Here is an 18,363-nt window from a genome sequence, read left to right as displayed (position 1 = left end):
TGAATTACCTCGAGGTTAAGAGTCAATTCTTTGTATTTTCGATTTCTCCACAACAATAGAGCTGAACTCACAGCCCTGGAGCAGATCGGGTTGAATAATATATTGTAAGTAATAGTACTCGTGGCCCCAAATAGTCAAAGAAAACCCTTAATAATAACAGTGAGTTGTTCGCTTGTTTACACAACAGGGTGATACATCACAAATGACTTTTATTTCTAGAATTAATATAGCCGATGGTGTTATGATAATCAATATCCAGCTTAGTTAATAAAATCCGAGCAATGTCCACCTTCACCTCCAAATGTCATAAAAAGTTAACAAGTTTTTCATTCTTCCAGCAACCAGATAAAGACAGGAATCACCCGTGAACACGTACATCTGCAAAATATGTAGGTAGTTGAGGGGTTATATTTTTGTTTGTGCGCGCTCAAACCTCCCAGTGAAATTTAGACTCATGTCTCAAATAACCTTTTATGTCGCGATTGAATATTGTTACTCTATCAACCGTGACAAAATAATGCATTTTTTCCTTTCGATGTTCCAAATTTTCATTTAAATTACAAGTATTGCATTTGATGATGAGCGACACTGCAGTCCCCTTGAATTTTTTGAATGTAAGCAAAAAGATTCCTTCCAAGTTATTGATACACATAATTTCAGTTACATGAGTCATGTCATTTGTATTTAGTTGGCTCGAAACGTGTCTGTGCCGTGTTGAAGCTACTTGTTCTTGTATTGCCAACGAACACTGGACATTTTCGGTCAGGGAGGCTTCTGCATCATTCAGAAGGAAATCAGAATTTATATATGAAATGGACACCTCATCAAATGAATCACACTGGAGAGTGTTCAAGTGCGCTTTAAGTTTTCAGTTCGTGGGTGGAAGAATGTTTTGATTTGCCTCCAATGATTCAGATGTTAAAACATGGACAAAGCTTCTCGTTAAAAATCGGTTCTATCCCACTCACTACACCGGCTTTAAAAAGCACAATTGAAGTGACTCTTTACAAAAGTGAATTCCGTTCTGAGGGCATCACGAACAAGCAGCCTCTTTGCTACATTTGCAGGTAATGTTAAGTCACATTTAAAGCATCCACTTCTTTAGGTAATTGATTTGATCAAATCTTAAAAAGCAGCGAAGATAAACGAAATCTGAAACTCAGTTAGATTGTGTCGTGTGACAAAAGCACCACATACGGTTGTTCTTCGCCCGTCAGTTTGCAACATTGCTTTGGAAAAAAACTACAATTTGACTTTCATGCTATTCCCGACACTCTCGAACCATTTATTTCAAAATACGTTTGTCTCTGGAACGAAAGCATCGGTGGAGAAGGGAAGAAGATGTTAACATTAAGATCGAGTGGGTCCTTGGATAGATGGGAGCTGACTACTTAAACTTAAAATGTGAGCTGCCACTATCAGTAACCTGGTTAAAACGTTGCTTATTGCAAGCACTGAACCATAATAGAGGAACTTGGAGCAAGTTGTTTAGAATCAAAACGTATCATCTACGTCCAATGCATTTCATCTGTCACTTATTCAATCTTCCAAGTCCAAGTAACAATCTTGGTTTTTGAAACCACTTTCAATGTCCAACTAACTGAACGATTGCCATTTTACCAAGATGCACTGTTCTCAATTCAGAAACCCTTTCATTGGTTCTCTCTTGTCCTCTAAGTTTGTTTACTTGTGTTCACTGCCCTTTTTTATTACTTTAATTCAATCTGATAAGATGTATTTATCTATCCTGTTTACATTGCAAATGTTACAATTAAAGAAAAGTTTTTGAAGTGATAACGTTTCCTTTCGAGAGGGTTTGCTTGACCACTCGCGCCCGGTTCAGTCTAGCTATTCACACCCTCCCCCCCCCCCCCCCATGTCGACTACTCAATGAATTATCCCACCAGAAATATCCAAAACGAATGGAATAACAGCACTTCCCGCCTGCACCTCGCAATTTAAAGTCCCCCTCCAGCCGTCGTCCCTTTCGACTTTCTCTTCCCTTCGATTTATTTGTAACCATAAGTTATTAATTCGTTTGCTTCTCCGAAACGTTAAACAAATGCCCAATACCAAACCAAAAAAACAAAATAAACTACCTAATTCAACTTACGCTATGACTTTCTAAAACTGATCATGACCAAAAGAAAGTCCATTGGCAGGACTACTTCTCTGAAAAAATGGAACACCCATTAACAAAATACATCGGAAAGTGAATTTTACAAGCTCACTTTGAATCAGTTTTACAATACTTTGGCTGAAGTATATAAATCGTGCCCTCGAAAAAATGCACTGTGCTCCTATCTCTCTTCCAGTGTGCGAACGAGTGTTAAATATGTATTTGCAGAAGAAGTTGTACCTTGCAGGGCCATATTGGAACCAGCCTCATAATTAAAAAAAAACAGTTTTAAGAACGTTGAGTATGCTGTAGCAAACATCACCGAGTAAAGTACAAATATACCATCGTACCATTGGTAAACATGGGACACGTACCTAACCACGTATTGTCATTACATTGATTTTCTGTGTACAGAATCGGGAGGCGGGTGCGAACGTAACTAAACACTACCTTAAATCAGGTACGTAACATAACGCTTAACTTTAAATGAGAACAAGTGTGCCGATGTTTCATAAAAGCGCTTGGGTTCAGCAGGTGAAAACTGAATGTGGAGGTGTACTTTTCAATCTGCACACATTGTTTGATGGCATTCGTGAAAAAGTTCCTGGAACGTCACCTGTTATGTCCCACAAAATCTGACTAACTGCATGGCTGGTGTTCGCGAATGGTCCACTACCAGCAAATGCTCTGCCGAAGCAAGACAATAGCGCTTCGGGGTGTACTCATTCTCCGCTTCCCCTGAAGCCCCTTTTATACCAACACTAAATTTAGATCACGTCCGTAACACTGCCCGCTTCTCTTTTTGTGACGTTAGCGACACCATTGGTCAAAGTCAGAATTCTCTAACAGCGCAGTTTAACCGTACTCAAGATAGCCTCAAGCGAAGAAAGAACCAATCCCTCCACTGCCTCTCCCCCTCCTCCTTCATAAAGCAAAGCCCCACCAATTGCAGTTCGGAAAACCAGATGAAGATTATGTTTTCTCTTGAAAGGGGTGGGAAGGGGAAGCCCGCCGCAATTGATTGGATGATATCTAATTAGTTTATTTATATTGATTGACTTTTAGCCAATCAAAGTGCAGGAAGAGTGTTAACATTCCCTATTCCCGGAGTTGGTGAACACTCTTGAACTTTTTACTCTGACAGAAACTTCTCACACATTCTCAGTCCGAAGACGGTTTTACACATTGGAATTAGGAGCAAGAATCTGGCTTTAATTCTTCAGAGGACCTTGCTGCGAAGGCGCTCGGCAGTGAGGGGAGCAGTAATGGCTCTGACAGAAACCATGCTACCTTCCATTGCGACTTTTGCCAGCCATGAAACGTTGGTGCAAAAGCAAACCGAGATGATCAACGTAAGTTTTACTATTTGTTGTGTGTGTGTGTGTGTGTGTGTGTGTGAGAGAGAGAGAGAGAGAGAGAATGAGAGAGGACAGATAAACATTTTTAACATCTCTTATGACATACGTGAAGTTTAATTTAACCTAATTTAATCGGAGTTGGTTTTAAAATGTGTGCTGTCAAGTAGTAACAAGTTGCTAGTTGCATTCCATGTTAAAAACATAAAATTGAATTCAGCGCTGACAAGTTTTGCAATTGGTTATCCCGTGAACTTCTACTAAGTCAAGACTTAAACAAACATAACTATATTGATAGACGGCTACTGCGAAGTACAACGCTGTTCTGAGTGATTTTACAGTACACTGTGTAAACCATAAATATTACATAATCAGCGCAATCTCTAGCTGTCTCCTTACATTCTTAATTTGCAAGTGCTGTTTAATCTTTGGCGGGGTTGCGTGCAATGTTTCAATTAATCTGCAGTTCGTAATGGCAAGGTGTGACCAGCATTTCTCACTGTCAGCAGTTGTGAAGCATTAAAATACATATTTAAATCAGCCTCACAAACTTTAAAAATAATTATCAGCGATCTGGAGAGGAAATAAAATAAGGTAAACATATGGTATTTCAAGCCGTAGTCGTTGCTAAATATCAACGGAGTTGACAGCACACAATATAGTTTAGCTCCCAACTTCTAATGCGAAAGGAATGCTGTCGTTCAACTTCCCATCGAAAGCGTGAATCAGGTGAACTCGGAAACAACCGTTTTTCTCCATTCCCGTGAATAGTACAAAGAAAAAGGAGCCTTTGAAGAACTCTAAACTGGTTTGACCGTGTGGGAGAGTTGGTTGCATCGACTGGATATACTTGCGAGATTCCTTCGAGAATAACTGGACTTATTCACAGTATTCGGGGAGGGGGGAGAATGCTGGGGATAAATGTGTGTGTGGTGGGAGGGAGGTAATATCGTTGTTGGCAGGTGGAGACGGTTTGTAACTGGGTTTCGCCTCACTATTTCTCCCCTTGTTTTTGTTTGAACAGAGGTGGAAGATTGACGAACCCGTCTCCGTCTCCAAGTGTGGCTATCAGACAAGACCCACCAACAACGCCGCCTTCAACTCTCTTGAAACCCATCCCGTCAAAAAAGAGGAAGACGACTTGGGGAATTTCGTGGATTTGGATTTTATTTTATCCAACACGATGGGCTCTGAGCCCAGGAGCACGGGAGGGCACCATTCAGCCTATCCCCTGCCGGAAACTCCTGAGAGTTGCGGCACTATGTATGAGAACGATGGCCCTTACCCTCCCTCAAATAACTTTGGCAACAGCAACTTTGCTGGGAGTCCAAACCAAAGCCTGGTGGCTGAACTGCTCACACCGGATTTGCCGAACACCTTCCCGGGTGCATGCGAGGTTAATCAGGACTTTGGCATCAAATCTGCTTTGGAAATAAGAGAATACACAGAACTGAGGTCTCCCAACATGGGCAACACCGTGCCAAGATCCATCCCCATGGATATTCAGCACCTGAGCCACAAGATGAAGCGGGAGCCGCAGGCCAATCAGTCCTGTATGCATGCAGGAACATCGTCGGGACTATTGATTGATCAGAAGCCGAACCTCATTCCATTGCGCCATCATTCCCATCCGCATCAGCAACCGCAGCAACAGCCAGTGCACCGCCAGACCTTTAGCCACCACAGACTCCCTCACGTAGGCCAACTGGTGCCCAAGGATTACCAGGCAATCCCAGACGTGCACCGCCCCCCCAACATCTCCGTGCCTCATCAGTATCATATAGGCGCCTCCTACCCGCCCCATTACGGCCAGCCTGCGGCGCCCCAGTTTCACGGGCAGTTCAACGTCTACCGAGACCCTCGGAAGGTGCACGCAGGCATGCACGGGATGATGCTGACCCCGCCATCGTCCCCTCTGCTGGACTTCTTCCCTCCCGTATCCGCCCCGGAGGACAGTAAGCCCAAGCGGGGCCGCCGATCCTGGGCCAGGAAACGCACCGCCACTCACAACTGCGAGTTCCCTGGCTGTGGCAAGACTTACACCAAGAGTTCGCACCTCAAGGCGCACATGAGGACTCACACAGGTGAGCAGTTCAGAGCCCCTCTTGAACCACCCACATGACATTACAATGCTAACCTCCTGTATCCTAACTGTAGGAAAAGTAGATTTAAAAACTTGATAAATCTTTCAACGAGATTTCTCAACCCTAGACATGTGGTTACGCTGTGAACAAACAAATGAACAAAAAAATAAACAAAAAAGAGTATGTTTGGGCTTTCAAAGATGTTTATGGGGAAATAAAATTATTAGTAAGTTTGCAGGGAATTGTTTTTAGTAGGGTGAAATGTGGGAAATCGTTTCCTGAAAAGTTTCAGACCTAACTTTCTTGTTCTTGTGTCTGCCTCTCCAGGTGAGAAGCCCTATCACTGCAATTGGGACGGATGTGGCTGGAAATTCGCGCGATCCGATGAATTGACTCGCCACTATCGCAAACACACTGGTCATCGCCCCTTTCAGTGCCACCTCTGTGAGAGGGCATTCTCCAGATCTGACCACCTTGCCTTGCACATGAAGAGGCACATGTAAACAGCGAGGGCGTGTTTAGGCATACTATTTATACAGAGCTTATTATTTACAAAATTTTGATACTGGGTAATGGCTATTTTATGTATATAAAGGATCTTTTTTTTAAAAAAAGAAGCACTAAATTATTACTCAGTATTTAAAATAAAATCTCTTGTCACCCGGATATGTCTTCCAGAGAGAAAACAAAAGTATTAGAACTAAAGACAATAAATTCAGCTGAAGAGGGAATGGGTGGGGAGGCTTTTATGCAAAAGAAATAGGGCCGGACCCAGTTGTACATTCAATGTGTATATAGCCTATATTGTTTGGATTGAAATTCAATGCGTAAACAATTTAAATGAAGCAAAGATATATTGCTGTTCTAAGATGTATTATTGCGGATTCTCTAGTACTGGAGCTTATTTACTTTGTGAACTGTTCACTTAATAGACACAAGTTAAATTAAAGTCCATTTTGTTTTGAACCTTTTTCTGTTTGGATTGGGCAGGGCGTTGGTTCAAATTGGCACCATCTTTGACGAGGAAATGACCCAGGTACTGCCTCCAATGAAGTTGTTGAACTATTTTTTATATATTTTTTGTTTGCTTTGTATAAAGAAATACTTGAAAAAAAACTACAGTGAATACAACGACAAAAGCAGTGTAAACATTCTCATAGTACGGCTCGCCTTCTTGTCACAGTTCTCGATATGAAAGCAAAAGGAAGTGGCGTATGCAGATAAAGTTGAAATATCGAAAGAACCGTTCAAAGTGCAATATGTGTGTATGTGTGTTTTTGTGCGTCTGTGCGTGTGTGTTTATCCTGTAATCGGGTCCTTCTGTTGACACCGAGTTATCAAACACTGGAAGCTAACTGCTGTTTCACGGATGGGAAGTTCTTGGTAATACAAAGCGAGCAATTACTATATCATTATCAGGTATCTCCAATGGATTCGTTGTATTCGTTTTCTTTTGTTTATATTACAAATAAACTGTTTAAAACACATTTGTAAAGCGTTTCTTTTAAAAGCCTTACAAACATTTTAACCTGCTGGGATCCCATTATCCTTTTATTCCTCGATTGCGGTAGCTTTAGAGGCACTAAAGAACCCCATTGGAAAACCCATTGCAAGGAAGCAAAGAAAGACCCTTTTGAATTGCTGTTATAAACGTGTGTTTGTGTGTGTTGGTACATAAGTGTTCATATATGCATATACCGTAGAAACGTTGTTTAATAAACCTACTACGCCAGCTTTCTGAACACCCTAAGTTTCAACTCAGTGTTTAAATACAGCTATTGGTCTGAACAGTTTTGCTGTTCCAGAAGTAGCGACGTGCCGCTTGGTCCAGAATGACTGGAGTTTGCTGTAGCAGCAGGGAATGCTGAACTGAACTATTTGCTTAAAGGCCATTATCACCTGCTTCAGACTATTGCGAAAGTACTCACCCATCGTGTAACCGGTTTCATTTATTTTGGTAAGTAAACGATGTGACAAAAAAAAACGTATTGCAAGTCAAGCTCCATGCATATGATATGAAATCTTTTGTTTTTCACATTTTCCTTATGTACTTCTTAGAAGTAAGCATACAAGAAATGGTGTCTTTTAAAAATAAAATTAAATTTGTAAATCATAGCTGAATGCGAGGACGCAGTAGTTTTGCTCACAATATTGATTCAAGCCGAGGGTCTTGGCCCGCGATGTGAAACGGACTGGGCTGATGCCAAAAAGACCACAGCATTCCGAGGTTTACGGTTCAATATTAATCCGCGGTAAATTCCCAAGGTAGAAAAGGAAGGCTGAAGAATCACTGCGAATATCTACGGTGCCGTGCCGAAGAGAGCGGAGTGCTTATAGGTGTCCTATTCCATTTCGGCTGTTGAGTCTCGAGGTTTTAGAGCTGATCTGGAGGTAGCGACAAAATTACACCTAACCAAAGTGGGAAGATCAGTAATGTCTTTCCATATTTGAAGACCAACAATTTCACAAACCTTCAGTTCCTTAATTGTCAACAGGCACCTGTCGAGCAAATAGGACTTCTTGGGCGTACGTAAGAGCCTTGTTCCTTAACTAAACAAGCTGAGCTTTAAATTCTAACCCACCCCAACCCCCCACCCACCTCCCACAGGCTCTACTCAACCTGTTGAGCTCCTCCAGCAGGCGAATTGTTGCTCCAGATTCCAGCATTTGCATTTTGTTTTGTCTCAAGTTTCAAATCATCTCCATTCAAAAGGTGATGATCAGAATAAAATTTTTAAAAATACATCAGTCTGCGACTTAGTGGGGAGCGTTTCCACCCCGCAAGGTTCAATCTAACAGTTTAAGCACAAATATCTGGTGCCCTGTTTAAGGGACCGGTGAGTTATTCTCTCAGTCCTATCACGCAGCAACAGAGTATCACGTTTCAATTCGCCAAGGGTGCTTCGTGCAGACTAATTTCACTGTTACTGTGAAAAGCTAAAGCCTTTTCTCGTAACTTTTATGTTTCTGGTCAACCATTATAAAGCGGCATTGAAACAATTTTTATTTGTTTTGGAACAAGCTTGACTTCCGATGCCTTCCTTATTCTCAAGGCTCACTTCCTGAATAATGGTGACTTAAGGGAGTGACCAACATCTTACTCGGAAATCAGTGCTTTGATGTTAACAAGGCTTTGGAATTAAATCGGCGATAGAAGAAAATAATTAAAGTTATTCGAGTGTTATCGAAAAATAACCTACGTTAAATAAAAAAAATCATTCCATTCGTCTAAATAATGAATGTACGCATCAAATATAGTCAAGGCCTACAGTGAACGTTACATCCATACAGAGCCAAGGAATTAATGCTAATACATTCCATTTGTAAGAGATGCGAAAACATCAAAATGCGTTTAAAACTATTGACTTACATAAATAATTCTTCACCCTTAAGGAACCATATTGCATTTATTCAACTTTTTTTCCTGTGATGTTCTGTATATTAAAACGCTGAGTGTTGGTGCCGCGGTAGGAAATGTTATGTACCGTGTATCAGTGTCAGGCACTCTCAGGCCAGATAGGATCAGCTATACGGAAGAAAGTTACTGTTCGCCACCATTGAATTTAGTCCATAATATCATAAATTATGTGGAATATATATTTAGTACAAAATAAAATGCATGTCTATTAAGCTCAGTAATAATACAATACAGAAATAGAATTACATAATGTAATATTTAGTATTATATTATGGATCTCAATCCCATATTTCTGTACACAATTTAAAAATATGATTAGTGATTTCATAATAATTTTCCTGCATCATAAATATTTTCATAGAATTTTATTAAAAACTTCATAAAGGTTGTTTGTTTTATTTTCAGCCGGTTTTCTGAACGGTTAACTGCCCACCAATTTGACTTCACAGTTTTTTTCCTTTCACTTTTCCCCTGGATGGGTGGTGCTTCCCTGGGCAAATATTCTTCCAGGTATGTCACCCAGTGTAGGTACGCCTGGGTTTGAGTTTTGTCAATTCATTCATCTCCCGGGGCATATTGTTATCAACCCGGATCGCCCTCCCCCAAAAGCTGTTGAAGTTTTCAGAAATGGCATGGATGGACATTTATTGGTCAAGAATATAAAAGCAAAATGAGCTGAGAGGCATAACTAATATTCAGTTCCAGATTAGTCATGATCAAGTTGAAAGACAGAGCATGCTTGAGAGGCTTAACAAATTGCTTCTTTTGTTCTCCCAGGTGCTTGAGCAAAACACGATTCTTTGCAAGACTCAATCTGAACATGTCTTTCTAAACTGAAGGTGGCAGTTGTTCACCCCACAAATCATTTGATGAATTGACAGTACAAATGAATTCTCTTCATATTGAAGCATTAAGTTAAACTACCTCTCTAACAACTTCTCTGTTGTCAGGCAATATTTTGTAATTTTCAAGATAAGTTTAGTGTACTTTGTAGAAAATAAGTTCCATAGAAGTTCTACCTTTTGATAGTTCATTATAAAGGATCACAAAATATCTAGAGCTATCCTCACAATGTTCACAAAAGTAAAATCCTACAGATGAAATCTGATTCCTAAATGGATATTGAACCAGTGATTACTACCTCACTTTTCAAAAATATATTATTTCTGTTTTTACATGATTTTTCATCTATTCAGTATACATGCACTGTAATTGATTTCCTTATTTATTTATTATTATTTTTTTTTCTATGTTATGTATTGCATTGAACTGCTGCTGCTAAGTTAACAAATTTCATGACACATGCCACTGATTCTGAAATATACAATTATACAGCAGGACAAGCAGCAACATTTGATGAAAATAAAGAAAAACAGTAGAAGCTAGAAATCTAAAAGAGAAATGCTGGAAAAACAGTTAAAGCAGCATTTGTGCGAAGGTAAACAAAAATAACATTTCAGTTCTGAATTCCATTTCTGATGAAGAGACTCTTTCCACGTATGCTGCCTGGCCTGCTGGATATTTACAGCATTTTCTGGCTTTAGCATTTTCAGCATTTGATTAAGGATTAATCACCTGATGTGCTAACTGTTTGGCCTGTTAAGAATTTCCAACATTTTCTAATTCTATTTTAGTAAGTTGTCAAATTGAGTTATGTTTTCATCAGAAAAAGAAAGTTCAGTAATTCTCACCCACATTTGAATTACACTGTACAGCAGTATTTTCAGAAACCTAGGAATAGATTAAATATACAAACATATTTTAAGTGGAGGTAACACTGTTGCGGTCTATGTATCTGTTTAAGAAGGGCATTGAAAAACGTTACAACTCCTGCTGCTAGATGGCGGTAGCAAGCCCATTGTGTTACTCAAAATGCAATAGCACCATCTTGTGGATTTCTCATGAATTACAGATGTTTGGAAGTCCGTTTATTAGAAACTGAACATTTAAGAACATTAAGAGCAATCATAGAAGATAAAAGTGGGTGAAGATCATATATTTCTATGTTTGATCATAAAGTATAACAATTTTGCAACATGTGTTTCAGAAATAAGTGCTTTTATTTATCATACTTTCTGTGGGTATACCATCTTAAGACCAAAGATTATCTAATGCCAATTTAACATAATCTGTACCAGTTATCAATTGGGCAGATCAATTATCACAGCAAAACATACGCCCTGCAGATTAATTCTTCTCCTTCAGCAGGATTAAGCAGGACTTGCTGACTTCCAGTTCTGCTCGTTTTGAGGTGCTTGACCTGTGGGACCTGTAGTCTGTGCCACAGGTGAGGCAGAAGGTGCTTGATGTAATTGGCAGAAAGTGCATATTAGTTTGGGTAAGTGCTGTATCTCTGCCAATTACGTTGTGGGCTATCTGTGCTTAGTAAATGGATAGAGATCTTGGTGCCATACCCAAAACTCTTCGTACAGGGTTTCCCATGAGTCAAAGTGGATGTTATACAAAGAGTCATGGAGTGATAGACTACGTATACAGTCTTAGAAAACTACAGCACAGCACAGCACAAGCCCTTTAACCACAAGTCCATGCCAAAGCATCTAAACTACCTAGTCCCATTGACTCAGACCATAACCCTCCATACCATGTATCTATGTATCTTTCCAAACTTCTCATGAGCATTGAAATCAAAATCGCATCCATCACATGCCCTGATAGCTCACTGCACGCTCTCATCTCCCTTCAAGTGAAGAAGTTTCCCTCATGTTCCCCTTAAGCATTTCATCTTTCATCCATAACCCATAACCTCAATTTGTAGTCTCACCCAACCTCAGTGGAAAAAGCCTGCTTGCATTTACCCCATCTGAACCCCTTATAATTTTGTATACCTCTATCAAATCTCGCCTCAATTTTTTACGTTCTATGGAATAAAGTTCTAACCTATTCGATCTTTCCTTTCAACTCAGGTCTTCCTGTCCCAGAAATATCCTTGTAAGTTTTCTTTGTACTCTTTCAACCTTATTTACATCCTTCCTGTAGGTAGGTGACCAAGGTGACTTCGTGAATCTACTTTAATATTTTCCTCTGATAACATGGTAATCTCTTGTCCTTGGTAGAGATTGAAGTTAAGCATCTGTCTCAGGACGTTGCATCATGTTTTGCAACCACCCCCAACCCCTCGTTCTATTAGGGGCTAAATACTTGGGATGTTGAATTCAATGACGACACCAACAGACTTAAAGTACTTTGTGGAAACACTATTGGTGGTCCCTTTCCTGCTGTTTAGAAGTGCCTGCTGCAGGTAGTCCTGCAATGTATTGGCAACCATGCACCAGGGAAAACCAGAAGTCAATGGTCACAACGACAGCTGTTGCTATGTAGTCCACCTACATAAATTTCATACTATATACCAGAATATTCAATGTTGCAATGATAAATATTTCCAGTTTGCTCCTATAGGTTGACTATGTAACATGTATTTAAATAATTCCCAGTATCCAACTCTTTATATGAGATTGATGACTAAGTTGTAACTATGTCATTTATAGGTACTATTTATCTTAATTTTTATAGATACAGGGTATTTATTATATCTTTTATTAGTTTTAACTATCTAATATCTGCTGTGATTTATGCATCTTTAACAACAATTTTATATTCCTGACATATAGTGAAATGACTGAAGCACTGACTTTCTGCACCGGAATCAGTTTCAGTAAAGTGAAAGATCAGTACATTAGGTCTTGAACTTCCAGTTCTGGAACATAGAACATAGAAATCTACAGCACATTACAAGCCCTTTGGCCCACAGCGTTGTGCTGACCATGTAACCTACTCTAGAAGCTGCCTAGAATTTTCCTAGCGCATAACCCTCTATTTTCTGAGCTCCATGTGCCTTCTAAGCAACACACATAAAAGTTGCTGGTGAACGCAGCAGGCCAGGCAGCATCTCTAGGAAGAGGTGCAGTCGACGTTTCAGGCCGAGACCCTTCGTCAGGACCTGACGAAGGTCTCGGCCTGAAACGTCGACTGCACCTCTTCCTAGAGATGCTGCGTTCACCAGCAACTTTTATGTGTGTTGCTTGAATTTCCAAATCTGCAGAATTCCTGTTGTATGTGCCTTCTAAACTTCAGTTCTGCTGAAGAAAATACTTCTGTTGCTTTTCGCGAAACCTAGAGTGAACAATATCATTAGTAATGAGAAAATTCACTGAAATCCCATCAAATTGACCTCTTTTCATAATCACTTAACCTTTTGCATTACAGCTTTTAATTCATCACCCCCCGCTTAAAATGAATGCCTTTTATTCATCGTCTGAGGGAACATTACTCTATTAATGATCGCTTTGTATGTTTTAATTGTTGAACTCTGATCTCCCAATATGGTATTACTGTGGTTGTGTCCTTCCTCAAAGCTGCAAGAATTTCATCCACTCCACTTACCTGTGACTGTTAGAGATGAAAGAAGGAGAAGACCAGAGTAAAGTGCTTCAAGCTTTCCATTATCTGACTCAGATATAATTACCTGTGCTTGTTAGAAGGGGTATAGTTTCACAGCCTATCCTTCATTAAAGAGGCAGCTTCCAAATTTATTATGCACTCCAGGTTGACCTGAAGTCAATATCCAGTTTAGACAAGCCTGCCTGTTGTGAATTTTCCACTAGCTCATGGGAGAGTCATATAAATCAAGTAAATCAGCCATTCTTATTTGGCTAGATTAAACAGATGATTCTGGTCATATTTTTCACAAGAAAAATGTTTTCCTTTATTCAAATGATGAATTTATAGAGGTATTTGAGAGAGTTTTCAAAAATGTGTGGCTAGACATAGCTCAAACACCATCTATAAATTTGCTGACGATGCCACCATTGTTGGTAGAATATCAGGTGGCAATGAGAGGGCATACAGGAGTGAGATATGCCAACTAGTGGAATGGTGCCACAGCAACAACCTGGCACTCAATGTCAGTAAAACAAAAGAGCTGATTGTGGACTTCAGGAAGGGTAAGATGAAGGAACACATACCAATGCTCATAGAGGGATCAGAAATGGAGAGAGTGAGCTGCTTCAAGTTCCTGGGTGTCAAGATCTCTGAGGATCTAACCTGGTCCCAACATATCAATGTAGTTATAAAGAAGGCAAGACAGCGCCATACTTTATTAGCAATTTGAAGAGATTTGGCATGTCAACAAATGGACTCAAAAACTTCTGTAGTTGTACCGAGGAGAGCATTCTGACAGGCTGCATCAGTGTGTGGTATAGAGATGCTACTGCACAGGACTGAAAGAAGCTGCAGACGGTTGTAAATCTAGTCACCTCCATCTCAGGTACTAGCCTACAAAGTACCCAGGACATCTTTAGAGAGCGGAGTCTCAGAAAGGCAGTGTCCATTATTAAGGACCTCCAGCACTCAGGGCATGCCCTTTTCTCACTGTTACCATCAGGTAGGAAGTACAGAAGGCTGAAGGCACACACTCAGCATTGTGCCTTCATCAATGTGTTTTGTTACATCCTCAAGTAATACAGTCAGGTTTGTAAGACATGACCTGCCCTTGATAAAGCCATGCTGACTATCCCTAATCAGATTATGCCTCTCCAAATGTTCATAAATTCTGCCTCTCAGGATCTTCTCCAACAATTTGCCCATCACTGAAGTAAGACTCTCTGGTCTATCATTTCCTGGGTTATCTCTACTCTCTTTCTTGAACAAGGGAACAACGCTTGCTAACTTCTAATCCTTTGGTACTTCTCTGGTCTATATTGATGATGCAAAGATCATTGCCAGAGGCTCAGCAGTCTCCTCCCTCGCTTCCCACAGTAGCCTGGGGTATATTTCGCCCAGTCCTGGTGACTTATCTAACTTAATACCTTTTAAAAGCTCCAGTACATCCTCTTTCTTAATGTCTATACACTAACACATTTCAGTCTGCTATAAGTCATCACCACAATTGCGAAGGTCCTTTTCACTGGTGAATACTGAAGCAAAGTATTCATTAAGTAACTTTGCTACCTCCTCCAGCTCCAAGCATATGTTTCCACTCTCAATCCTGATTATCCTATTCTCACATGGCTCATCCTCTTGCTCTTCACATACTTGCAGAATGCCTTGGGTTTTCCTTAATCCAGCTCACCAAGACCTTCTCATGGCCCCTTCTAGCTCTCCTAATTTCATTCTTGAGCTCCTTCCTGGCACCCTTGCAATTTTCTAGAGCTCTAACAGTACCTAGTTTCCTGAACCTTTCATAATCCTTTCTTTTCTTCTTAAGTAGATTTTCTACATACTTTGTACACCATATTTTTCTTACCCTATCATCCTTTCCTTGAATCAACGGAGCATACCTATGCAGAACGCCATGCAAATGTTCCTTGAACATTTGAACATTTCCCTCATTTCCTTGAACATTTGCCTCATTTCCGCTATGTATTTCCCTGAGAACATCTTCTTCCAATTTATGTTCCCAAGTTCCTGCCTAATAGCATCATATTTCCCCCTACCCCAATTAAATGTTTTCACAAATTTTCTGCTCCTATCTTAAAGGAGATAGAGTTGTGATCATTACTTCCAAAGTGGTCTCCCACTGAGAGATGTGACACCTGACCAGGTTCAATTCCCAATACCAGATCAAGTACAGCCTCTCCTCTAGTCAGCTTATCTACGTATTGCATCAGGAAACCTCCCTGAACACTCCTAACAAACTCCACCCCGTCTAAACCCCTCGCTTTAAGGTGACACCGGTCAATAAAGTTAAAATCATCCATCACAACAACCCTATTATTATTGCACCATTCCAGAATCTGTCTTCCCATCTGCTCCTCGATGTCTCTGTTACTGTTGGGGGGGGGGGATCTATTAAAAATGCCCAGTCGAGTTATTGCCCACTTCCTGTTTCAGACTTCCACCCACAATTACTCAGTAGACAATCCCTCCATGACTTCCTCCTTTTGTGCAGCTGTGAATTTAGAGAGAGATTGAAGTTGCACAATATTCGTATCTTATGAAGGATGTTGGAATAGCAGTAACTGCCAGTCAGTAAATGTGGGAAAGGACCAGTAGTGACTCAATTGAAGTAAGTGTTCCAATTGCCATCTCCCTAATGACATTTAGCTGCACATTTATCATGGCAACTTTTTGAGTTTTGCGTTTAATTTGACATGCATAGTCAATAGTTCCACTACGTAATGATGATAAATTTTGGCAGTTTTGTTATTGTAACTTGTTGAGAAGCTGTTCAGTGTCAATATTCAGAAGAATCTGAATGAACTTGTACCCAGAACACAGGAATAACAAACAAATGCAGGAAACAACCTGTAGAGCAAATACACCCAGTGGCCGCGTTATTACGTACCTCTACATGGTTATTTGAGTTCCTATTGCCTTCCTGCCAACTTGAACCAGTCTGGTCATTCTCCTTTGACCTCTCTCATTAACAAGGGGTTTTTGCCCACAGAATTGTCACTCAATGGATGTTTATTTTTGTTTTTCACTCCATTCACTGTAAACTCTAAAGATTGTTGTGTGTGAAAACCCCAGGAAATCAGCAGTTTCTGAGATACTCAAACCACCCTGTCTGGCACCAACAATCATTCCACAGTGAAGGTCACTTAGATCACATTTCTTCCTCACTCTGATGTTTGGTCTGAACAACAACTGAACCTCTTGGCTATGTCTGCATGCTTTTATGAAATGATTTGCTGCCAAGTGATTGGCTGAATTTAATATTTGCATTAACGAGCAGTTTTCCCTAATAAAGTGGTCACTGAGTGCATCTTTCTCTTGGGATAGAAGAGACTGCGGAAACTAGAACCTGGAGCAACAAACGGCCTTCTGGAAGTACTCAGCAGGCTGAACAGCATCTGTAGGGGAACAAAGTAGTTGTTGGAGTCTTGAGTTGAAGCCCCTCAGTATTACCCTGCAGTAGAACTCTTTATTGCAATGGATTTGATTTGATGCAGATGACATATTTCACAGTATGTTTTGATGTACGTGTGACAAATAGAACTAATCTTTTAATCTTTTTGATTTTTTTATACAATTGTATTGGACTTTGGCAGTTCCACTCCTCTATAGTTTTGGTCTCCATACTTAAGGAAAAACATACTTCCATTTGAGGTTTTGCAATAAGTGTTCACAGGACTGATTCCTGAGAAGTTGCTCTGTAAGGCATAATGAAGTAAGTATAGTCCCATAACATTTGAGTTATATAAGAACAGAGAAATCTGGCATTCTGAAAAGTGGTTATTAAGAGAGTTTGTCAGGACAGAATGAGAGAGTACATTGCTTCAGGATAAAGTGTGATCATTTTGAACTGAGATAATAAAAAAGTTTTTTTATTCAGAAGGATGCAATAAGAAAACGGGAAAAGCAGTTCCGCAAAGAGGAGGTGTCAATAGAATGCAAATGAGAAATGTCAAACATTTTTTTTATAAAATAAACGCATTACTTTCATGAACTATAAATAAAAGGGGACAAAAAGGCTGAGTCCTGTCTCTGGAACAGGACCTGCACCATACCACCAGGTGGCAGGTAACAGCAAATGCAATAGAACAGACAGGAAATGGTTCAAATGTTGAAAATAGTTCTCTCAGTACAAATGTTTGCCATGTCAAATTTTGTCAAAAATAGCAATGCTTACAATTGTAATTGGAGGTAAGAATTTGGAGGTTTCCTTATTTCTTATTTCTTACTAGGAATTATGTGTTCATGGATATCTAGAATATATATTGAATAGACTATTTGGCTAATGATCCGTTGCCAGAAATAATAAACTTGTGCTACCAAAGAATAAATCATATATTTCTCAAGATGATCAGGTCATTTCCTGTATTACCATTATCTAGATCATTCCAGCTTTTACTGCATTTTGTGCAATTGTTGGTTAATTATACAAGTAAAATAAAATGAGCTCAAGAAAAGTAATGTATTTTTACAGCAAATAGCTCACAATAAGATTATAAAAAGCTCAATTTCAGGGCCTTTAGTGATCATGTAAGTCACAGAAGGAAAATACTACCCTGTAACTCATGAACTACCACTTATTGCAAATGTTACTCTGCTATTTAAGAAGGGTGGGAGGCAGCAGAAAGGAAACTATAGACCTGTTAGCCTGATGTCAGTGGATGGGAAGTTGTTGGAATCGATTGTTAAGGTTGAGATTAAGGAGGACGTAGAAGCACATGAAAAGATAGGCCGAAGCCAGCATGGTTTTCTGAAAGGAAAATCTTGCCTGACTAACCTACTGCAATTTTATGAGGAAATTACAAGCAGGGTAGACAAAAGAGATGCAGTATATGTGGTGTACTTGGATTTTCAGAAGGCCTTTCACAAGATGCCACATGTGAGGCTGCTCAGCAAGATAAGAGCCCATGGAATTACAGGGAAGTTGCTAGCATGGGTGGAGCATTGGCTGATGGTAGGAAAAAGAGAGTGGAA

At 39.9% G+C, this 18,363-nt stretch overlaps 1 protein-coding gene across 1 annotated transcript; it reads left to right on the top strand.

Moving 5' to 3' along the window:
* The first annotated feature begins 3,208 nt into the window (after nucleotides 1-3,208).
* klf17 (Kruppel like factor 17) lies at nucleotides 3,209-7,053 on the top strand. Its single transcript, XM_072274642.1, has 3 exons — nucleotides 3,209-3,471; nucleotides 4,499-5,558; nucleotides 5,886-7,053. The coding sequence occupies exons 1-3, from the start codon at nucleotides 3,385-3,387 to the stop codon at nucleotides 6,059-6,061; spliced, it is 1,323 nt and encodes a 440-aa protein (XP_072130743.1). The 5' UTR covers nucleotides 3,209-3,384; the 3' UTR covers nucleotides 6,062-7,053.
* Nucleotides 7,054-18,363: the final 11,310 nt, after the last annotated feature.

The sequence above is a fragment of the Mobula birostris genome, chromosome 12 (assembly GCF_030028105.1).
Source record: "Mobula birostris isolate sMobBir1 chromosome 12, sMobBir1.hap1, whole genome shotgun sequence".
NCBI classification, from domain to species: Eukaryota; Metazoa; Chordata; class Chondrichthyes; order Myliobatiformes; family Myliobatidae; genus Mobula; species Mobula birostris.
This window is presented reverse-complemented; position numbering and strand designations above follow the sequence as displayed.

Excerpts from the sequence above, each read along its gene's own strand:
- klf17 (XM_072274642.1), top strand. The coding sequence starts at position 3,385 with ATGGCTCTGACAGAAACCATGCTACCTTCCATTGCGACTTTTGCCAGC. Across the intron at positions 3,472-4,498 it reads AGCAAACCGAGATGATCAAC|AGGTGGAAGATTGACGAACC; the intron begins GTAAGTTTTACT and ends TTGTTTGAACAG. Across the intron at positions 5,559-5,885 it reads GCACATGAGGACTCACACAG|GTGAGAAGCCCTATCACTGC; the intron begins GTGAGCAGTTCA and ends CTGCCTCTCCAG.